This window comes from Ptychodera flava, chromosome 17 (assembly GCF_041260155.1).
Source record: "Ptychodera flava strain L36383 chromosome 17, AS_Pfla_20210202, whole genome shotgun sequence".
NCBI classification, from domain to species: domain Eukaryota; kingdom Metazoa; phylum Hemichordata; class Enteropneusta; family Ptychoderidae; genus Ptychodera; species Ptychodera flava.
The window spans coordinates 27,862,710-27,886,677 of record NC_091944.1 but is presented as its reverse complement, the minus strand read 5'-3'; the positions used below and the strand labels follow the sequence as shown (position 1 = coordinate 27,886,677).

Sequence of the window (23,968 nt, the reverse complement as noted above, 5' to 3'; positions counted from 1 at the left end):
GCCTACCTTGGGATTTTAAGTGCACGCAAGGCAAAGGATCATTTTAATTACTTTTTACGAATTGTCTGAGAATGCGTCTTGAAAGTGAAAGACTTAAACTTTTAATCAAACTTTCCCAATGCTAATTTTGAACCATTCTCTTGCAAAACCGAGAAAAAGTCTTGGGGTCATAGCGCAAAAATTTCGGTACCAGATGGGCGGATTACTAATATTCACCGAAATTCAAAATTCGCCTCCATCCGTGGTAAGTCTATGGGAATTATTTAAATGTTTACCAAATGCAAGATGGTGAAAATGTTATTTACGCCAAGAGCTTCGAAACGAGTCTACAAAGGTGGTAGATTTTCTTGATGTGGCTATCCCCAAGGCAGGATTTCGACTCGGAGATGTGCTAGCAAGCTTATCCAAGGTGTGTCGCGACGTTTGTTTGGGTTACTCTGCACCGAATGTCGCACAGCTATAGGCGTGAAAAGTCTAACAAAATAATATAATACAAACATTAAAATGTCATATAATTTGTGAAATACGATTTTAGTATTTCCCTGAGTTTCGTTTCCGCTGTGATAGCCTTCTACAGTGCGTCCAATATAGTGGTGTATAAAAGGATATTGGAGGCGCTATGTTTGTCGAGTACGGATCGAAAGATATCACTGGCTGAATCATTCACGGTCCCTCCTGAAGGGACCGTGAATGCCATCTACCGCTATGTGTTTATAGCTTGGAATCGGAGTTTACTCAGAACAATAAGCCGGTAGGACCATGACAAATTGGAATGTCACTCATTGTGATTTTTCACCCGAAAATTATATTGTTTTATATTAGGAAAAAATGAGATCGGTCTATACATGTCAAATTCAACAAAGTGCTATTGTGATGGTATGCGCATTGAAGTCACTCGTGACTATGATACAGTGGAGCGTCCTCAGCGGCAGCAGCATACAATATGTAGATAAAGGACCTTCCTTCGTTTATCCTTTCGTTGGGGTCAAGGCCTATTATCAAAGGTTATGCACATTCAGCTGGCCATATAGATTAGGGTTCGTGTAGCTTCCGTCCGCAGTCATCTGATCTTTGGCGACTGGAGATACTTTATCGTGCTCGCTGTCGGAAATTACGATCGTAGTAGGCAAACAATCGAGCATCATAGAGTACCCCCTACCGTTCGCGTTTGTCACTGGACAACAAAGGCCGGACCCGGAACAAAGGCTAAACGTTCGTGCGATCACTTTCAGAAACGACGGCCAAAGCGGAAGTCTGTGGTAATCAGATACGATTTTGTGAATGTTGACCTCCACAGACTTCAATTGCTTATGGGCACATAACGCACTATGAACTGCGACGGGATTTTAGCTGCCGTTGGCGAATTTGGACGCTACCAGAAAATTCTGATCTTTCTGCTGTGGCTTTCGGTCATACCGATTCCTTGGTGTAGTCTGTCAAACACATTTTTCAGTGCGTCCACAGACCACTATTGTCGGGTGTTCGCCAACCAAACCTATCAACAAGACTCGCCATTGAAGAACTGTACAATTCCGTATGACGCAAGCAACGGCTGGGACCAGTGCCATAGATACGATATCAATGTTTCTGATGGTATATCGCCTGATGTTTGTTTTCCTCGGGATAGCAAGATCAAATGCGACAACGGCTGGGTATACGACAGATCTACGTATGAAAACACGGTAGTATTTGACGTAAGTGATTGTCAGCGCAAACGTAACCTTTCTACGAGTAGGGAGTGCTCGACTCATGGCTTGGCCCACGGTTACGTGTGGTTCGATACGCAGCGGCCGCCTTGGTATGATGATGCATATCCATACTACGGCGAACGCTTTGTATCGAACCACACGTAGGCCTAACTTTGGCTTGGCCGCCACTAGATCACAGTCGGCGTAACTATAGCCAACATCCACAGCCGCATGTGGCTATAGGTACACGGTTTAAACCACTTCAGGCTGTAACCTGGGTCTTCTGCCGTGAACCTAACCACAAGCCCGCGAGGCGAACGCACCCGATAGCGACACGACACACCGGCACGACACCTTGCCCTGCGTACAGATCTGTGTGTTCCCGGCCTTACATTATAAGGAAGGCCTCCACGCAGGGCTACACCTCACCAAGCTCTTTGTAAAGGCGCGTGCGCAAGTCGACGTCCTTATCAGAGGTTAGTAAACATTGGAAAGATAGAGATGTAAATGCAATTTAGGTAACCTTTCCTATCTTTCGTGATGATGGCCAACCGGCAAAATCCCTGATAAGTCCACGGATTAGCATAATTAGTTGTGTTGACTAATTAATTACAACATGTGTGTATGAGAGCACGGTCCCTCCACAAGAGGGACCGTGATGAGAGATTTACGTCCTTGTAATGGGGTGTAAAATAAAGAGTCACAGAGGCTAGGTTAGGTTATATAACCATTTATTTTATTTACTCCGATCAGTCAGAGCGTGAAGCAAAGAAGAGAAAATGATAGAGAAAACAGTGAGAAAAACTCAGTAAGGGACTGGTCAGTTTCTTCGGCCTGGGGGCCGGTGGATTATTTTTTGTATTATATTATGTTTTACATATATTTATATTTTAAACAGTCATTGTGTGTTTTAATGAAATTGTTGATATGTCAGTTGTAAGATAGGAATTTCAAAGTCTTAATCTTAAAGTTTGAATGTACATTTTGAATGAGCTGTGAATGTATTTCATACTTCTTGTGCTTAACCAGATGTCCTGAACTGTTGTACAGAAATGGATGTCAATCATTAATATCAAGGACGAAAAAGCAGTAAATCAAAAACTTTGATGGGTGTTAAGACTTGCCAGCCATCCCATTTAATCTCCCGAGAATAGAGAGCTATTTTAGCCAAACCTGATGTGTGCAGTGTCTGAGAGGGCCTTTTCTTGTAACATTGAAACCATAAAAGCACACCTAATAATGATGAAAACTGCCGTTTTTAACTGTTATTTTGTTCATAAAAAGCATCTTCCCACAGAAAACCTGAGACAAAAAGGAAATAGTTGCATCAATGAGAAGGAAAGATATCTTGTCATTTTTCTATCTCTAAAATAAGTCACTGTATCAAATATATATATTGTGAAATATTAGTCCATGTTGCTTTCTCATACTGAATTCTCATAGAGAGAACAGAAAAGTATTAGGAATTTGTCATCCTTTTCATATGAAATGCAGATTTCATAATGGTACACTTTCCTTAGCAAACATAAAGATACCTCTGACATATATCTCTTATTTATTAAAGTATGGCGCCCGAAGGGCTCGCCGAAAAATATGAAACATCCTGATATCTCTGATATATGTCTTGTATATTAAAGTCATGCACCTGCAGTGCTGAAAAATGTCTGATATATTAAAGTAATGACCTCGATCGAAGAGCACGCTGAAAATATTGAACATACAGATGTTTCTGATATACGTATGCTTGATATGTTAAAATTGGGCGTGTTGAAAAATATATCTGATTATTAAAATTACGCGCCCGAACTGAGGGCGCGCCGAAAATGCAACTGAATGATGAAATTTGTGGCTGACACGATGCATTTAGGCAATGATGAGCCTGTGTCAAAATTCAAAAACACACTGACCCCCCCATTGGGCTTTTCAAAAACATGGTGACCCCCCCCCCTCCCGGCCGAAGAAACTGACCAGTCCCTAATAGTTTTGGGCCGCCTGTGATAACACATGCACCAGTAGGTTCAGGGCAATCTCAATCTGAATGAAATAGAGCTGGCAACGTTTCCACCTTTGCTTGTTCTGGATCGCCATGCTCGTTAGCTGACATTCGCCTCAACTGTCATAGAGTCTCCCCTTCAAATCCCACACCTACAAAGAGTCATTGTTTCGACCCGCCGGATGAGAGACCCAAGTGCAGTCTGGGTAACCGAAACAATCTTATTCCCGTGAGGCGACTATCAGACTATAGGCCAACGATCCGAAAACAGCAAAGAACTAGCAAAGATTGGAACGTCGTCACCTGCACATCTCAATTTAATCACATCGGACGGGCCTCGTCATTTTGTCACATTACAAATGTCTGTGGTCCATCGCTGAAGGTCAAACCAAACGGTGACCCCAAGTAGTAGGGCCTACACACTGGGTACCGGGTATCTAGTTAAACATGTACACTTTCCAGTTTTTGTACTTTTCTATTTTAGGTTTACATGTATCACATAACGAACCATGAAATCTTTTGAGTGGTGCTCATAATGCCCGTGCAACTTTTTTAGAGTTCCGAAGTTCGACGATTTGCTTGGAATTTGCACGGCAGTCATACTTTTTCCCTCCAAGTCCATGCCTTTTCCCGTTCGACCTTTCTAGCGAATGATTTTTCAAATAGGAGCATGATTGTGACTCCTCACCAAAGATCTATAATTCGACTTCATGGCAAGGACATTCATGCAGGCTCTGCATATTTCTCCTCGGACTGAGAATGTAATAGTGTAGTCGCCCTCCCCAACCTTGTGATCAACTACTAGGCTTTGCATGTCGAGGCGGGTCATCAGCATATGGTGAAATCTTTGCATCTTTTAGTTCAATTTGGTGTGTGACAAAGACTGGATGAAGGAGTTGTCCAAATCCATCGTTGGTGTTGGTCAGCTGGCTGGGGGCGTGGTTCTCGGACAACTAGCGGACATGTAAGTAGTATTAAATTGTGAGTCAGACTGGTGCATCTGACTCTGCCATGAGGGCGCAATAGCGTTCGTTAGCATGACCATGACCATGGCATGACCCATTTAGAACTGCTAGGACAGTTAACGTTGTTCACAATTATTTTTCGGACGAATATATTTTCATGACAACAAATGAACTAGATAACAACTTGGTTGCTCATAACGCCACCTGTTAATTTAACAACACCAAAACATAATCCTATGTGCAAGAGGATAACAATTTGACATGTTGGACCTACAGTCACCTCCACATATTTTCTTGTACGACCTTTGAACATTTTATTACCACCACCACCACAACAAGTAGAAGCTGCATTTTCTCATTCGTCACCAACACCATCATCATCATCATCATCATTATTCAAAACTATCTATTTCAACAGTTTTGGAAGAAAGCCTGTCATTATAGTTGGGGCGTTCTTGATTACCTTGACTGGTGTCGGTACGGCCTTCTCACCTTGGTTCCCAATGTTTGTGGTTGGACAGTTCCTTATATCAGCACTTGGCATGGGAGTCTATCTTACAGTTTTTATTCTAGGTCAGTACTTTCACTTTTTTACATCGCTAGACGCATCTTCTCGAGTGTTTTCGCCAAGATACACACTGCAGTAGGCAGTCAATCTTCAGCTGCGCACGGCATGGTAAGGTCGGGGTATTATATTCTCCCTAACTTAGTTGTTTTGAGGGAAAGTCACTGTTTATATACAGTTTTACGAATGAGTCACATGAAATCGTCATGGGGTGTATCAAATTTCAAACCAGTAAGTCGCTGACACAAATATTTTGCATAATTTCTCGCCAGCTCACTTCACTTCTGCCTACAGCACGCAAACATAGAGAAATTGGCAATGCTGTAGATGCGCTGTATCAATCGCTCCCCTCTCCTATACAACCTCCCACCCACCATAATGGAGGTAATAACTGTATTTCTCTGACTAGTCACGAGAAAGTTATCTTTGCATGTCATTTAAATAAGAATACAGAATAGGCGAGCAAACGACACACCGAATCCTCAACACGATTGAATACCACAAGATTCGCTCATTCGACAGGTACCGAGTACGTAGGCCCCACATACCGTACGGCTTCGTCGATATTGGTTATGACGGGATTTTCAGTCGGCTTTGTAGCGTTGAGTGGGATTGCTTACGGATTGCAGGGATACTGGAGGCATCTTCAGCTCGTCACGGGATCAGTTTATTTTCTATTTCTTGCACACTGTTGGTAGGTGTTCTCTGCTTTTAACTTAGGACAGTATTGCTGTGTTTTTGAGTACAAAGGGCATTGAAGAACATTTTGAAGCTATTAACGGAATTGGAATAATCTCCCCTTGAGTCTGACGTAATTTCTGACATATGGACAACTATAGTTGCGAAAATTATGAGAACATGGATTGTAAAAATATGTTCAACAGCTCCATTTCGTAACCAGATTTAGTTTGTCATACAACCTTTTAGTAAAAATAGAATTATTAGAAACAAAACTGTAAAAAGTGGTGTGGCTAGAATGAAGCAGATAAGGACCATAACCACTTTGGGAATGTTATTTTCTAAAGGCGGACAATGTCTCAGTTTTGTCGTTGATGTCGTCGCTGATGCATTTTCATTTTCGTGTCTGCCACCTGCCATGTACAAACAGGGTTTGCCTGTTCACGTCCCGGAAAGAATAAAAATTTACAAATACAAATTATCATAGTGTAATGTTGTAAATTGTCGGTGTATTTCTCATTTATGTCTTAATTCTAGGTTGCTACCAGAGTCCGCCAGATGGCTTATACAGAAGAAAAAATATCAAAAGGCTGAATCAATAATTAAGAAGATGGCCAAAATAAACTCCGCTCTCATACCGGAGAAGTTATTTCCCGACGAGGGCGGTAGTGTGCAGGAACCCTCAACGGACAACACTGTAACAGTAGATATTGTAAAGGTTTGTACTTAAAGTTTAATGCAACTACTCATTTTACTTCATCTTTATGACCCTCTGATCCAATCAGAAATGCCCCTTAAAATGCTTCAATAATTTGACAATGGGTATGGGAAGGCAATTTGATTATTTTGTTTTCAACAAAAAATACATCAACAGTAAGACATCGTATTGTATTTAACCTACCGCAGACTCGATTTATATTCTCACTGATCACGTATACTACGTTTTGTTGCCAATGTAAGCAGTGTAAGCCATGCTGCTATCTTAGGGAATGTTTTCTATTATTTCCAACCATATCAAGCAAACCATAAAGCGGTTTTGCGGCCAGAACATGCTTTATCTGTCGTGTGAAAAGCGCTAACGGTGAAAGGCTGACTGATTCCGGAGGAACTCTGAATGTCATTTCTTCTCAAGATATCTCCAATAGAGTACATATTTCAACAGTCAACCTGCTAGTCCAAAGTCAATCTACAGTCATTTCCAGCCATTGAAAACACCGTAATAAAGTTGTGTACTCATTCTGCATGAACCGTTATTTTTTGATCGGTCAGCCAGAGGGTTTTTTGCGTACGGATTCAAAATCATCAAATAGGTGTTACTCATATTTGCAGTTTACGATTACTTTATCGGACTGTCAGAATACAGAGACACACAGACACAGACAGAAACAGACAGACAGATACATATACACACATACATAGATACATAGATACATAGATACATACATAGATACATACATAGATACATACATAGATACATACATACATACATACATACATACATACATACATACATACATACACACACACACCAGATGTTTGTGATCAGTTGAAGGATCCAAAAACTCATCAATTTTGTTTTCTAGGTGAAAGACCGACAGAATACGATGCTTGATTTATTCAAAACACCTAAACTCAGAAGTAGAACTCTTAATCTGTGTTTCAATTGGTGAGTAATTAATCCAATTGATTCTAATGTCTAACACTGACTATTTCAACAACGAATGAAGTCCGCGGTAGGACCGATAGCCCTTTTTTATGTCATGGTTTTGTTTTGACGGGTATGTTTTGATAGAGCCCCTTGTTTTGGTGTCACGGAAGAGCAATACTAGAAGTTGGGAAAACAAATTCAAAGGAAAAGTTTTAGGCGATAGAATGACAGAGTGTTTAAGAAAATACCCCACTGGTGTTTATTTGATTTTGGAAACCACCAAAGGTCTCGTGAGAAAGCCGTCTCTGTGTAGACACAACGTGCAAAGCTCTGTGCATCACCTGTAATTAATCCAAATGTCGCAGTCTTGGTCAAAACGAGACTGGTATGAGAATGCATAGCATTACTGTTTGATGATATACATTTGTCCCAATACATTTATGGACCGATCAATGATTCCGGGGGTATAAAATGTGAGCTCATGCTGCCCTATTCTTTCATGTTGCAAGATATAGTGAGCGCAAATGTATTCGTACTATTTTTCTCTTCAGGTTTACGAACAGTTTCGTGTACTACGGTATATCATTCAACACGGACGCCCTCCACGCCAACCCTTACGTTTCGTCAGCTATCCTTGCTGCAGTTGAAATTCCCGCTGCGCTGCCAGCCTGGTGGACAATTCACAAGTACGGAAGGCGGTGGCCACTGTGCCTTTCCATGGCGCTATGTGGTCTTTTCCTATCTGGAAGTGCTTTTGTCAGTAAGTGCCAAGCCAAGCCATTGTTCGAATCCGAACTCCCCAAGCCCCATCCTCTCACCCACAGACAAATATAGAACAGACTAGCAACGCGGCATGCTTTTGTTCCATGGTCGTCTTGGTAGACTATGGCCGTTTCATATTAAAATGAGCTTCAATGGTGTTAAGGTCTTTGGAGACTTTGTTTGTGGTTGATAATTGCACGAGATTATGCAAAAACTACGACGAGATGGAATCGTGCTGCCAGTAGCGTAGCAACCAGAGTCACTTTGTGAGCTCTCAGGGCAGAAACATTGCTTCACGCCAATCAAAACATAATAAACCAACAGTTTCATAAACATGTCCTTCCTTGACGAACGTGTAAAAGACGGTATGACTGACCGTAAACCATTGAGTAAAATCTGACAGTATCGATAAAAGACTTTCAAATTTGGCTCAAACTCGCTCATTATATATTCATAAAAAGGTGAGAGGAATTTTTAAAATGGTAAAACTCACCTTCCCGACGCTCAAAACTTTCCAGTTTACGCCAGCACGCCAATTCTGCTCAGCACAACAAGACAACAACAACACGAACTTTGCCGAACATACTTTCGCTTAAAAATTAGCGAAAATCCGGAAACTACCGAAGGGTGCATGGTCGGCACCCTTCGGAAAAGTGAGTCGAGAGCTTCCTGAGGCGAGACAAACATGGATGGCTTACATAACCGCTTCACACCTTGATCAATTCGAATTCCCGTTCTATATTTGTCTGTCTCTCACCCTACAAAGTGGTACGTCTCTACTGGTTTCTTTGTTCAGCATATTGAGGCAGTACACACCTCGAAAGTGAAAGACTTAAACTTTTACAAAATCTGACCTCAATGACATTTTCAATCAATGTTGTACCAAATCAAGTATAACAGTCAGGGGTCACCGTTCAGTTTGGTAGTAGAAAAATAAATTATCTGACATTTACCGGTATTTTAAATTTAACGGCCGCCATCTCTGTGTTAACTCTATGGGGAAAATACAACTTTCCAACAACTACGATGGTGAATAGTCTTCTTACACCGAGAGCTTTAAAATGACCCTATGAGCTGTAGACCAGAAAAGTATCGGAAAAAATGAGAGACCGAATATCAGGTGCATTCTACGGTAAGATCAGTTCAGTCAAACATAAATTACGCGATTTACCTTTACCGTATTGCATCACACACTGTAGTGCATTTGATCAAACTGCTAAAAATGGGCTCGAACAGGCTATATTGAGAGAGAGAGAGAAGAGAGAGAGAGAGAGAGAGAGAGAGAGAGAGAGAGAGAGAGAGAGAGAGAGAGAGAGAGAGGCTGTTAAGCAATTCTACGACTAATCACGGGACGTGTGCGTAGAATTTGAAGTTTTTTCGTTTTAACAACACTGAAGACGGTAGATAAAAATCGTTTTCCTTGTGATTGACTGAACGTAACTGCTGAAAGAAATTTAATAAGTCAAAGAAACTCCCTTTGAAATCTAGAGTTTGTTTTTTCTTACACAGGTAACCCTACTGCAGTAATTGTACTAGTAGTAGCTGCAAAGTGCTCCAATAGTGTGTCCTTTTCGACTATCTTCATTTTCACGGCTGAACTCTTTCCAACAACCGTCAGGTAGTGTCTGTTCTTCTTTACATCTCCTTTGCCAGCTTGATCTGGTTGTTGACTCAGAAAACTGAAAGTTTAATTGGTCAAGAGCGCAGGCGATGAGCGATAAAGCTTTCGTCTAAACTGACAGTATTTTATTACGTCCCCTACTATCGTAGCTGATTATTGCAACTGTACACTTTTATACAGCGACCATGGTGTTAACGGGCCCTGGTAAGGTATCGATCACCATATCGAAGAGATCCTGTCATTGAGAAGGCACTAGAGAGTTGCCTTTCCCTGACGTATATTAAGTAGCCATAATTTACTTGTGTTCCTTCTATCAATACCATACCAAACTATTCAAGAAAGAGCTTATCTATAAATTTAATCGATAAAGTTTCATATAAATGTGGGCCTATACTACATTTTGTAATGTATCCATGAACAACGTGTAGTGACAGCTATTGAAAAAATTAGGACAGGGCTAAGTTCGTACCTCCAATATGTATAGGGTTGATTGTTACAAATAGGGATGACGTGTCAACAACCCTATTTGCAACAATCAACCCTATTAGTAACAATCAACCATATTTGTCAGTAAAGTTAACCCATATAGTGTTAGTATGATTTCTGTCAGAAAACAAAATTTTGCAACATTTTTGACCGAAATTGGTGAAAGTTGCGCCAAAACAAACTTTTAGCATGTCTCTGCACGACTTGATTATATCTTACGAGTAGACCTCTTATCTCTAGGAACCTGCACTACGAAATTTAACCTAACGAGCAGTTTCGGAAAAAATGAGTTTTGACAAGGAAAAAAATTGCCCCCAAACATACAAATATGCATATTTCATCGAGATTTCAACAAATACGGCCAATTTTTTTTGAATTTTAGGTTACAAATTTGGTTAACCTTTGTTACAAATTGGGTAAGTGTTACAAATAGGGCTGATTGTTACAAATAGGGGTGATACAAAAGTTAACAAAATGGAAAAGGTCTGAAATGTTTTCTCAATTTGTCTTTGATTGTTTCAACCTAACAGGAACTCTGGCATGGGCATTACGTCGACTTTAGCACGTTTTGGAACCATACTGTCACCCTACGCGATGCTGCTGGTAAATATCTGGCATCCTTTGCCGTTTTTCGTCATGGGACTAACATCATGTCTCGCTGGAGCTCTAGGACTTCTATTGCCAGAAACTCTAAATTGTGATCTTCCAGACACTCTTGAAGAGGGAGAGACGTTTGGGACGTAAGTTTGCCAAACTCAAAACAATAAACAAAAGCATATCAACACACAAATGTTCTTTGTGGCCGTTTGACCTCGTATTTTGATCATATGACGACAAAGTTTATTACTTTTGTTTTTCAACTTTTTAAACTGTTGTCATAATCTTCCAAATCGGCGCAAAGAAATTAGTATTTTTACGCTCACGATACATATGTGTCTTTGAACGCGATAAATCCCGCGCAATTCCACTCCATTTTAACTCCAACAATATTGGCGCCACAAAATACCAGCACGGTATCGACAACATGGTCTTACTCGTTTAAACATTTTAAAATCACCCAGTAACTTGTCCCTCGTGGAGGTATTCTTCTTACTACCTTTATGTTCTATTGTATTTCAACCACTTGTAATATTGAGCTTTTATTATCATTTAAATTTATTCATGGCTTTCGTTTGAAACAAAAGAATTCTTAGTAGCAAGCCACACTCGGGCAAGTGATAATTTCTACATTTATATCTTTTTTACGTCAGTAGATATCAAAGTATTGTATGTCATTTTATTGCACTCTTTATTGCGTCGATATTCGACATAGCCAAGATACTGTATAAATGGACACACACACAATACTAATACAGGAACTAGGACACACCGACACATGTATAGCCACACACACACAGACTCACAGACTGATGTAACAGTGGCTGAGCCGTGAGGCCTAGCCATGGTTCCGTATTCAAAACACAAGATCTACATCATCACTCGTCGTCAGTTCCAGCTTCTTTCTAATGATACGACACTGTCATGGATTCTCATTCACAATTTGAAAATGTGTATTTGGAAGATGTTTCGAATAAGCAAATATTGTACGGTAGACTTAGGCCACCAACTGTTCAGTGTTTATTCAGTAAACCATATACCCTCCAGGGTCCATGAGCAAATGTATTTCATAACAAAGATAGGCTGGCCAGTACTTTTTCATTTTAGTACTGTACTGTATTGTACTGCAGTACTGCACTGTACTGTACTGCACCGTACTCTACCATAATGAACTGTACTGTTCTGTACTGTACTGTACTGTACTGCACTGCACTGTACTGTGCTGTGCTGTGCTGCACTGCACTGCACTGCACTCTACTGCAGTGCACTGAACTGCACTGCACTGTACTGCACTGTACTGTACTGCACCGTACTCTACCAAAATGAACTGTACTGTACTGTACTGTACTGCACTGCACTGTACTGTGCTGTGCTGTGCTGCACTGCACTGCACTGCACTGCACTGTACTGCACTGCACTGCACTGCACTGCACTGCACTGCACTGTACTGTACTGTACTGTACTGTACTGTACTGTACTGTACTGTACTATACTGTACTGTACTGTACTGTTACAGTACTGTACTGTACTGTACCATACTGAACTGTACTGTACGGTACGGTACTCTACTGCACTATATTGTACCGTACTGCACTGCGCTGAACTAAACTGAAGTGTACTGTACTGTAGGTAGTGTAGTGTACTGCACTGCACTGTACTGCACTGTTCTGTACTGTACTTTACTGTACTGTACTGTACTGTACTGTACAGTACTGTACTTTACTTTACTTTACTTTACTGTACTTTACTGTACTGTACTGTACTGTACTGTACTGTATGTACTGTACTGTACTGCCAGTACAGTACACTACACTGCACTGCGCTGCAACGCAGTGCAATGCAATGACATTAAAGGCGATAATTTTCTATTACCTGTACATTACACACAGTGAAGACGTAGAACAAAAATATTGCTCGTGCCATCATCACGAATTGCTTACAGTTGTTCTAGATTCAATGAAATGCGGCGTTTTTCTCGATCCGTATTAAGTTATATGTTACATAGACTATATATCGTGGATCATAATTTCAAGTTGAATGTGAAGTTGAGTTTTTATTATATAAGAGTTTGCCAATATATTAGTATAATGTAACAGGCATATAAAATTGCAAAACTATCACTTATAAAACCAATTGCCTCTGACATTGTCATGCTGTTTCCGCATTGCGAATCGTAAAAATGCACTTTCGTAATTAGTTAGTGGATGTGGTGGTCATTGTATTACTTGGACTATTGAGCAAATGTCGTGATTGCACATCTCATGTGCTTCTTAAATTTATTCTGACATAACCATCAAAGTTGTATTGATACGAGAGTGTGCATTTTAAATTGTTCGTCAGGAGACTATGCTTGCTTACAGCGTTTGCCGTGTATTCCTGTTTACCAATTTACGTTTTAGACTCCTTATTGTCACACAGTGACTTTTAACTGCTTGTTTTTGTTTTGTTTTGTTGTGTCTGTTGCAGAAAGACCACAAGGGAAAAGCAAGTTGATGGCCATGGAGACGACGACTCACTGCCCAATGACGACAATGATCACGTGGCCATCTCATCGCCGCATGCTGTGCTCATCTCAAATGACAACATGCAATGACAAAATTCGGAGCGATGATTTTGCAGACAAGATTCTCTACATTTACATAACGGTGCCAATTAAAGCAAAGGTTATGAGTCGCCGTCTACATATGCACACGTTTTATTCAAGAATACTGCCAGGAAACGATATCCACGTCTGCTTACCAATAAATTTCGCTTTCAAAAGTTGGCATCAGATCGAATCCTTTCTGTCTGCATGTGGTTGGGGTCGCAGCCGAACCACGACAATCAGACTTGCACGCAGAGCCACGTGTTTATTGTCTCATCAAATCGACTCATCTTTATTAACTGCATCTTGTCCATGGGCTGAACCTTTAGCTTATATAGTTCTCTGAGTCTGACAATAATGAGGCTGACATCTGTTCACATGCGTGTTCACTACTTGAGCCCTGTATTGGGCATAGTTTATCAATGTCTTCTACAACTGTCGCGGTTTTCCTAATTGGTCTGAGCTTGATAACTTTACTGACACGATGTGACTCTACTTTGAAGATATATGGCCAGCAGCTGTAACTTAAGATCATTTTTTCATTATTTCAGCTTCACAAAACAGGTTGGATACAAAGCATTTGTCTTTTCAACGCAGTATGTACATGTGTGAACGGTATTGTTGATGTAGACAAGTGAGCTTGTCTGGACTGAAGTCCAAACGTAAACAACAACAGTTCATTCTACACGCATAGGCGCTGTGTTTGCAAGCTTAATAGCGGGTTATTTTATATTTATACCATGCTTCGGTGAATGAAACAAGAACTTGCAATTTACACACAGACACAAAAATAGTAAAAAATTATTTAAAGTTACAGTTACTTGCTGAAGATGAAGATGCTGATATAATTACATCTCAGAGTCTGCCAATCAAATCACCGGAGAAGGAAAACAAATATGAAGGTATAGATAGGAAGTAAGAATGTTAACTTTCCTTTTTAGCATTTCAGTAAAAATGTCTCCATCACACTCATCAAAATTGCATTGTTTTTCCCGATGTGTGGTTGCAATATTATGAGCCTAACACAAACTCAGTGCTTGTTAATTATGGAAAACAAGAAGATTTCAGAACTGTCACAGCACATCGCTCGATTAAATCGTGCCGTACATTCCTCTTCAGATTATTTTCACATTTCTCAGTCAATGGTCAATAATTTTATAATTGGAATAAAAGTGATGAAGTAATGACATTATGAAGAAATTGCATCATGTAGTGATAATATGAAAATGATACAACACTTTGAAAATGGAAATAAGCACGGCCCAGTGAGGGCGCCATCTAATAATAACAATTGCAAAATAAAACTCTGCGCAAAGTTCTTTTTTCACTCCTCGAATTTCACTTTTTTGATTCTAAGGGCGGATTTTTCTTTCATTCTGCTCCTCCAATCATTGTCATTGTAGATTTGGAGTAAATAATGTGTTATGCTAGTGTTCGAAACTTAATTGTCTGTATATTAATCAAAAGTTATATCATTTACAGTGCGTCTTTGCCTCCTAATCATTACTTTAAGCTTAACTTTACTTTACTTTACTTTATTTGATCACAGTGCAGGGCCTCAGCCCCTCGCACAGAGTTTACAAAGTTTTACATTATTAAGTGAGCTGGTCCATAAACTGTTCCTAAGACATGAAGTACAAAACCTATTAAGTGGATTATGAGTCAATTTTACAGATCTACAAAAAAAATCATTTGAATACTGTAAATATACATAAAATAATAGATTAGATTCTAGGTAAGTCTGGTAAAGTTTCTCTTCTCTTGAAAGCATTCAATAAATACAATGAAAGTTGAGAGACCTTGTCTTTGTTTTGCGATGACATGATTTCCACAAGCTTATTTCCATGTAAGTTAAATTTCCATTCCATTGGAAAATAAGTGTTTCTAAAATCCTCGTAAAGTGGACACAGAAAAATAAAGTGAAATTCGTTTTCTACAGTTGTAATATTTTTAAACTCTTTACAATACATACAGATTCTCCGTCTACTGGCAAATTAAGATGACGACCGATTTCTATATTAAGTTTGTGTGTGGAACAGCGAAAATTTGCTAATATTCGTTTACGACTGTAGCTAAGGTAGTCCAAATATTTTTCTGGCTCAAGCAAAGACTTGAACTCGCAATAAACACTAAGTCTTGAAGAATTTGTCAAACTATAATGCCACTCTGTTTACAACAGTCATTTAGCCTTTGAGCGAAATTTATCAAGAAAATCTTGACGTCGCCAACTTGTTGTTCTAGCCAACTAATTCCAAAACCGTATCGAAAGAGGAGATTTTTAACGTGTGTAACCCATGTGATTCTACCAGCATCATCTAGTCGTTTTAACATAAGATAACATGCTTTCGGATATCTATGATTTCCCATTTCCAGTAACTTTAACCAGTATGAGATACATCTTTTAAAATAAATACAACATAATGGGAGTCTACCACATTCCCCAAGCACGGCCGAAGTATTTACACTGCTATTTACGCCTGTCAAAAATCTACAGAACTGAACTTGTACACGCTCGATACTTTCTGAGTATTCGAAACCCCAGATCTCACTACCGTAACACAATACAGGGACAACAACTGCATCAAAAAGTTTAAAAGAATTCAATATCGACATCCCACCAAGCTTTTTAATGGTTAACTGTACTGAAAATAGTGCTTTTAGCCCCTTTGCAACGAGATTTGACTTTGCAGGTGACCATGATAACCTTGATGAAAAAAGTAACCCCAAATAATTATAATGTTTTACAGTATCAACCCGTTGTCCTGCGAAAAACCAGTTTTCATATCTTCTAAGATACCCCCGTTGCGAAATACAATAATTTTTGATTTGGATAGATTGACTTCCATTTCCCATTGTTTACAAAATTGCTCGAGTTGGTTTAATTTACGCTGTAAACATATTGGCAAATCGGCAGAATCAGCAATATCATCGGCATACATTAATATGCCAATTGTGGGAACATCCTCATTGACATAGATCCCACTAGACTGTACATTACACATATAGTTAGATAACTCATTGATGAATAATGAAAATAAAAGAGGACTTAGCATACATCCTTGTCTCGTACCAATAGTGCATTTAAAGTAGTCAGTTAAGCCATCCTTACCTTTCACACATGATTTAAGTTGTGAATACATTGATCGTATAATTTCAAAATTTTACCATGAACACCATATGAGATTAATCTATGCCACAATAGTTTCATGACTCTGCATGAGTTGACTTTCAGAAAACAGAAGATTTGCATGCTTAAGTTTTTAATCATTATCAAAATCATCAACAAAAGTGTCACTTATAGGAGGTGAACAGTTCGGACAATAATTTTCATCAGCCTCACAGTGACACATTTCCGTACATGTGATGTCATTGCATTCGTCTTGCAAGAGCAGATATTTGTTTTGTATACATTTTGTTCACAAGATATCTGATCAAATGCACAACAGCTTCAGGGAAAGGAGGAAGCATGCTTACTATGGGTATGAATGTGTTTTCCTCCAGCTTCCATTGTTAGTTTGCTGGAGGTGGCAAGTCGGGTTAGGCAATGATATCATTTTCCATATCATTGTTTGATAATGGGCTCTGAGAATTGCTTGGATAAGACTGCCTTTGGTTGGTGTACTTCTTGAAAATGATATTGCTTTTCTCAACATTTTGGCAGCTTTGAACAGTACTCTTACATTTTCCTCTGTACTTTCCTCAGCAACTCCCTGTATTGCTGCATCTTAGATAGCATTTAGCAAAGCCAATTCTGGTTCACTGTGTCGTGCAGATTTTCCAAATTCCACACTTTCATGTGATCAGTTATAATTTTCTTTAATTTCCTATTTCCAATTGATAGGTTCACAATTCCATGTTCCTTACGTATTGCCAAATATGAGTCATGTACTTCACCCAGGTTTAAAACTGAACCTTCAGCTAAAGAATTTTCCAACAAGGAAACAATTGATATCTGCAGCAAGCATGGTGGTATTTATCATTACCGACATTTGCAGATCCAGTCTCACACAATGGGTCTGCATTTGTGTTTAAATTTCGCAATACATTTTCAATGTTTTTGGTCCAACATCTTTTGTGATTGATATTTAATGTCATGGCTCTAGCATCCTTTGGATCTTTTGCACCACTGAGTCTGACTTTTAACAAGTCTGATTTTCCTGGTTTACTGCTTTTTGTGGTTTTTCCCCAGCATTGAATGAAGAAACCTCATGGAGAGGACCCAAAGGAAATATATAATGTTGACAGACAAAACACATGCTTTTGTCGTTTGTACTAGCTGATGATCTAGTGAAAGCAACTTTAGGTTCAGATGAACCAGCACTTTACATGGTAGATGAGAGTAAAGTTGGTGTACAGGGTCGTCCACGAGCTAAACCTATTAATACAGAGCTATCACCTTGCTCTAACGCTTTTTCATAGCGCAATTTTGTTCACTGCAGTAGACCTTTGTGGCAAGTATTTGCATAGCATTCCCTATGCCAGCAAGCACCACAATCTCGAAGGGAAGAGGAATCACCTTGAGTCTTGAACATTATTGGAAAGACATCATCACAAAATTCACCTCTCTGGTGAACAAACTCCAGCACTGTGTCATATTCAGTGGGATATGTGACACAAGCTCACCACTTGCTTCCTGACATATCAGGCATAACGTCCTCTTTTCGGAGGAATGAAATGCTTTTTTACTGAAAGTTTTGACGAAGTTATTTGCATGTAATGTCAGTTATGTGAAATATGTATATGTGAAATGCAACCACTAAATGTCAAGATTCCGTGACAATAAAATATCGAGTAAATAGCCTTTGGATAACGGTTTCTGAGAAACTACTAACACCGTATATGACTAATCTCGTCGTTTTTAACCCTAAATAATCTACGAACTTCCAGTGTCTCACAATAAAGGTTCAACCCATTGTTAATGAATCATTTTTCGTACTCAGTATCAATATTTTAACAATGGGTGTCTTGGTTAGTACAACATTGTGCGTACTGGAATTGATTTTCAAAAGCCACAGGTAATAGCCTATATTTCTCAGCGCAGAGGCTTAGTTTTGATAAATGGCTTCTGCATGTAGCCTATGATTAGCAACAAGTCTCTAATCCCTGCTATTGTTAGGAAAAGATACAAATCGTTTTATATGACTTGGAGAGAAATGCGAGGAAAAGGGATGACTTACTCTCACTACAAGCAAAGAGTACACTGCTAGCTGCACAGCAATCCTGTCTACACTAGTTAAATTCTGCACAGAGGTCTGGAATTTACAACCTACCAGAGTTGGTAATACTGCGGATGGCTTACGCCGCGATGCAGGGAAATTTATGATGTAGTTGTCAAGCACAGTGCATGTCAAAAACCGATCTGTGTCATTATTTAACACAGTGCATGGAAAAAGATGTACAACTGCAATACAAGCAAATCCTTGTAATTGCATATAAATCCATATAAAATGGTAAAAAACAAAAACAATAAGGTTTTTTAAATCTTTTATGAGCTGTGAAGCTCCCTTCCACCACTGAAGGTATTATAAAGTAATTTGGTCAATGAGTATAGCCATTTTGTACGCACTACAATGCTTAATCAATGGAATTTGTGGAGTAACGAATGACCTTGAATTTGACCTTGACAAAGTGGAAAGAAAAAATGCCAACAATGTTTTTTGGACTCTCCAGATATTAAGGAACAAAATGATATATGTTGACAAGAGTCTTCACGAAATGCACACGGAAGCCAAAATCATGACAAGTGACCCCGGACTGAAACTGCTGTGACGTAATGGTTAGGTGGCGCCCAATCTGTTCGATTCATAGGCTATACCTCTTTGTTCGCGTTGAATATTAGTCATGCGAGTCCCACGGCCGGGCAGCATCCTGTCGTTTGCCATATTTTGGCAAGCTTCAAAGGTGTCAAAGGGCTAATTTCTAGTAAAACATCGCATGCCAAACCTTTTGAGGCGACATTCGGAAATGACGTTTATATGATTGACCGAAGTGATATTTTGTTACCTATTTTTGATGAAACTATAATTAATCTGTCACGGAATGATACTAAAAGCATCAGGAATGGAAACTGATGAACAACAGTCAAAATTTGTTCGAAGTCTGTCGGAAGTGATGCCCCCATGCGATGTTATTTTAGTAGGCATTTTCCATCTCAATCAGCACTGCGTACCATAGTACATGTCTCAAGATCTAAAAGTTAACAAAATGGAAAAAGTCTAAAATGTTTTCTCAATTTCTCATTGATTGTTTCAACCTAACAGGAACTCTGGCATAGGCATAACGTCGACTTTGGCACGTTTTGGAACTATTATGTCACCCTACGCCATGCTGCTGGTAAATATCTGGCATCCTTTGCCGTTTTTCGTCATCGGACTAACATCATGTCTCGCTGGAGCTCTGGGACTTCTATTGCCAGAAACTCTCAATCGTGATCTTCCGGACACTCTTGAAGAAGGAGAGACGTTTGAAACGTAAGTTTGCTATAAACAAAAGAAAAACAACAACAACAAAAACCAAAGTTTTGTTGTTGCCATTTGACTTCTCTTTTTAATCAATCGACGACAAAGTTTATTACTTTTGTTTTTCAACTTTTGTAACTGTTGCCATAATCTTCCAAATTGGCGCAAAGAAATGAGTATTTCACGTTCAGGATACATATGTGTCTTTGGACGCGATAAACCCCGCGCAATGCTACTCCATTTGAACTCTAACAATACTGGCGCCACAAAATACAAACACGGTATCGACAACATGGTCATTCTCGTTTACACATTTAAAAAATCACCCAGTTACTTGTCGCTCGTGGAGGTATTCTTCTTACTACCTTTATGTTCTATTGTATTTCAACCACTTGTAATATTGAGCTTTTATTATCATTTAAATTTATTCATGGCTTTCGTTTGAAACAAAAGAATTGTAGCATGCCACGCACGGGCAAGTGATAATTTGTACTTATGTATCTTTTCTAACATCGGTAGATATCAAAGTATTGTATGTTATCATATTGTCCAATACGGAACCATGGCCAGGCCTCCCGGCCCAGCGGCTGATACATCCGCCTGTGAGTCTGTGGCTACGTGAGTCGGTGTGTCCTAGTTCCTCTGTTAGTATTTTGTATGTGTGTGTCAATTTATACAATATATTGGCTATGTCGGATATCGACGCAATAAAGAGGCAAATATTGTACAGTACACTTAGGCGGTTAACTGTTCAGTATATATTCAGTAAACCATAAACCCTCCAGGGTCCATGGGCAATGTATGGGCTGGCCAGTACTTTTTAATTTTGTACTGTACTGTAACGTGACTGTACTGTACTGTACTGTACTGTATTGTACTGTACTGTACTGTTCTGTACTGCATTGCACTCTAGTGTACTGTACTTTACTGTACGGTACGGTAATGTACTGTACTGTACTGTACTGTACTGTACTGTACTGTACTGTACTGTACTGTACTGTACTGTACTGTACTGCACTGTACTGTACTGTACTGTACTGCACTGTACTGTACTGTACTGTGCTGTGCTGTACTGTACTGTACTGTACTGTACTGTACTGTACTGTACTGTTCTGTACTGCACTGCACTGTACTGTACTGTACTGTACTGTACTGTACTGTACTGTACTGTACTGTATTGTACTGTACTGTTCTGTACTGCACTGTACTGTACTGTACTGTACTGTACTGTACTGTACTGTACTGTACTGTACTGCACTGCACTGCACTGCACTGCACTGTACTGTACTGTACTGTACTGTACTGTACTGTACTTCACTTCACTGCACTTCACTACACTACACTGCACTGCGCTGTGCTGCAATGCAATGCAGTGCAATGCAATGCAATGACATGAAAGATAATATCATTTTCTATTACGTGAGCATTACACACTGAAGAACAAAATATTGCTCGTGTCATCATATCGAATTGCTTACAGTTGTTGTAGATTCAATGAAATGCGACGTTTTGCTCGATCCGTATTAAATTATATGTTAGATAGCATGGATCATAATTTCAAGTCGAATGTGAATTTTAGTCTTTATCGTATCAGAGTTTGCCAATATTTTAGTATAATAAAACAAGCAATAAAATTATCAAAACTATCACTTATAAAACCAATTGCCTCTGACATTGTCATGCTCTCTCCACATTGCTACTCGTAAAATGCGCTTTCATAATTAGTGAGTGGATTTGGTTGTTGTATTTACTTGGACTATCGTGATTGCACATCTCATGTGCTTCTTAAAATTATTCTGAAATAACCTTCTAAGTTGTATTGATAGCAGAGTGTATTTTAAATTCTTCCTCAGGAGACCATGCATGCCCTCCCGAATAATTTGCCGTGAATTTATGTTTACCAATGTACGTTATAGACTCCTTAGTGTCACACTTTTAACTGCTTGTTTCGTTTTTATTGTTGTGGCTGTAGCAGAAAGACCACGAGGGAAAAGCAAGTTGATGGCCATGGAGACGACGATTCACTGCCCAATGACGACAATGATCACGTGGCCATCTCATCGCCGCATGCCGCGCTCATCTCAAATGACAACATGCAATGACAAATTTCGGAGCGACGGGTTTGCAGGCAAAGGTTCTGTAGTACATTTACATAATGGTGCCAATGAAAGCAATGGTTATCAGTCGACTTCTATCCACATATGCACACGTTTTATTCAAGAATACTGCCAGGAAACGATATCCACGTCTGCCCACCAATGAATTTTACGTTCAAAAACTGGTATCAGATCGAATCTTTTCTGTCTACGTGTGGTTTGGGGTCGCAGCCGACCACGACAATCAGACTTGCACGCAGAGCCACCTGTTCGTTGTCTCATCAACTCGATTGATCCATTAGCTGTATCTTGTCCATGGGCTGAACCTTTTACACATAGAGTTCTCTGAGTCTGACAACAACGAGGCTGACATCTGTTCACATAGTTGTTCGTTACTTGTGCACTGTATTGTAACTTCATCAATTTTCTCTACAACTGTCGCGGTTTTCCTAATTGGTCTGTGCTTAAAGTGGCACTCCCACTTGGTAACATTTTTAAAACACATATTTTTAATGCCAACGGTCGATATTTGACGTGGCGACTGCGCGCGGATCGCGAGATATCGATAAAAACATGTCCTCAAAAAAGTAAAAGTTTGACTTCCGGTGGCCTACCTAAATTCAGCTTCGAACATCGAACGTTCGGCACTGGGGCCATTGTCAACTAAGCTATGGAGTACGAGTCTACGCTGACGCTGCTGTACGCCACAGTACCACTCGCGTCGGTGATCGGTCATGCCCGTGGGAGAAAGCTGAGTCTTACTGTCTTGGCGAAAAAACGAAAAGCAATTTTTGCTGATTCCACAGAATTCGCACAGGTGACTAGCACAGTTACATGCGGTTTATACATAGCGGCCGCGTGGTATGCATAGACGCATACACACCCCGCGCGCACGCGACTGTGTGGCAGACGACAAAATGTAGTCATAGGAGGCGGCTATTATTTTACACGTAAAAACTGATATTTGTGTGGTATTGGTTAAAAATATAATACAACTGATTGAGAATAATGAAAACGACAAAAACTAAGGAGAAGTTTTAAAAAAACTTACCTGAGGTACAGGCATAATGCTGTATATAAAGTCTTCGCAGTGGGAGGTAAATTAATTGCGTCGTTCGAACTTATTATGGACTCCCTAGAATATCGTCAATCAGCACAACAACAAACCTTCGGGGGATTTCGGGTCATAATCAGAAACTATCGTAAAACTTCGGGATGTGAAAAATACGCTCGGGAAATGACATGTTTTTATCGATATCTCGCGATCCGTGCGCAGTCGCCACGTCAAATATCGACCGTTGGCATTAAAAAATGTGTTTTAAAAATGTTACCAAGTGGGAGTGCCACTTTAATAACTTTACTGTCATGATGTGACTCTACTTTGAGATATAGGACCATACTATAACTTTAGATGATTTTTTATTATTTCTGCTTCACAAAACAGGTTTGGATACAGAGTATTTGTCTTGTCAACGTTTTATGCACATGTGTGAACGGTATTGTTGTTGTAGATGAACGGTATTGTTGTTGTAGACAAGTGAGCTTGTCAAACGTAAACAATAACAGTGCATTCTACATGTCGTATAGACGCTGTGTTTGCAAGCTTACAAGCGGGTCATTTTACCATGCTTCGGTGAGTGATAACAGAACTTGCTATTAACACGCAGACAACGGACTATTTCTACGGCCTATTTTTCTGAAAATTTGTAAACATCGAAAATTTAATTTTCCCCCAAGGTTAACACGGGGATGGCGGCCATTTTGAATTTCAAATATCGGGAAATATTGGATGATTTCTTACTCCAGTACTGAAGTTTGCTCAGTGAA

At 39.6% G+C, this 23,968-nt stretch overlaps 1 protein-coding gene across 3 annotated transcripts; it reads left to right on the top strand.

The window, feature by feature from the left end:
• The first annotated feature begins 1,012 nt into the window (after positions 1–1,012).
• Positions 1,013–22,625, top strand: LOC139115958 (organic cation transporter protein-like). Of its 3 annotated transcripts, XM_070678425.1 has the most exons (11): positions 1,013–1,694; positions 4,542–4,645; positions 5,065–5,219; positions 5,734–5,905; positions 6,427–6,607; positions 7,473–7,555; positions 8,089–8,297; positions 9,809–9,917; positions 10,937–11,146; positions 19,848–20,057; positions 22,018–22,625. In XM_070678425.1, exons 1-11 carry the CDS (start codon positions 1,329–1,331, stop codon positions 22,145–22,147), a joined length of 1,929 nt encoding a protein of 642 aa, XP_070534526.1. In that variant the 5' UTR covers positions 1,013–1,328; the 3' UTR covers positions 22,148–22,625. The 3 variants fall into 3 exon arrangements, with proteins under 3 accessions (XP_070534526.1, XP_070534527.1, XP_070534528.1); XM_070678426.1 differs by lacking the exon at positions 10,937–11,146; XM_070678427.1 differs by lacking the exons at positions 19,848–20,057; positions 22,018–22,625 and adding an exon at positions 13,470–14,565 and having other exon boundaries at positions 1,015–1,694.
• Positions 22,626–23,968: the final 1,343 nt, after the last annotated feature.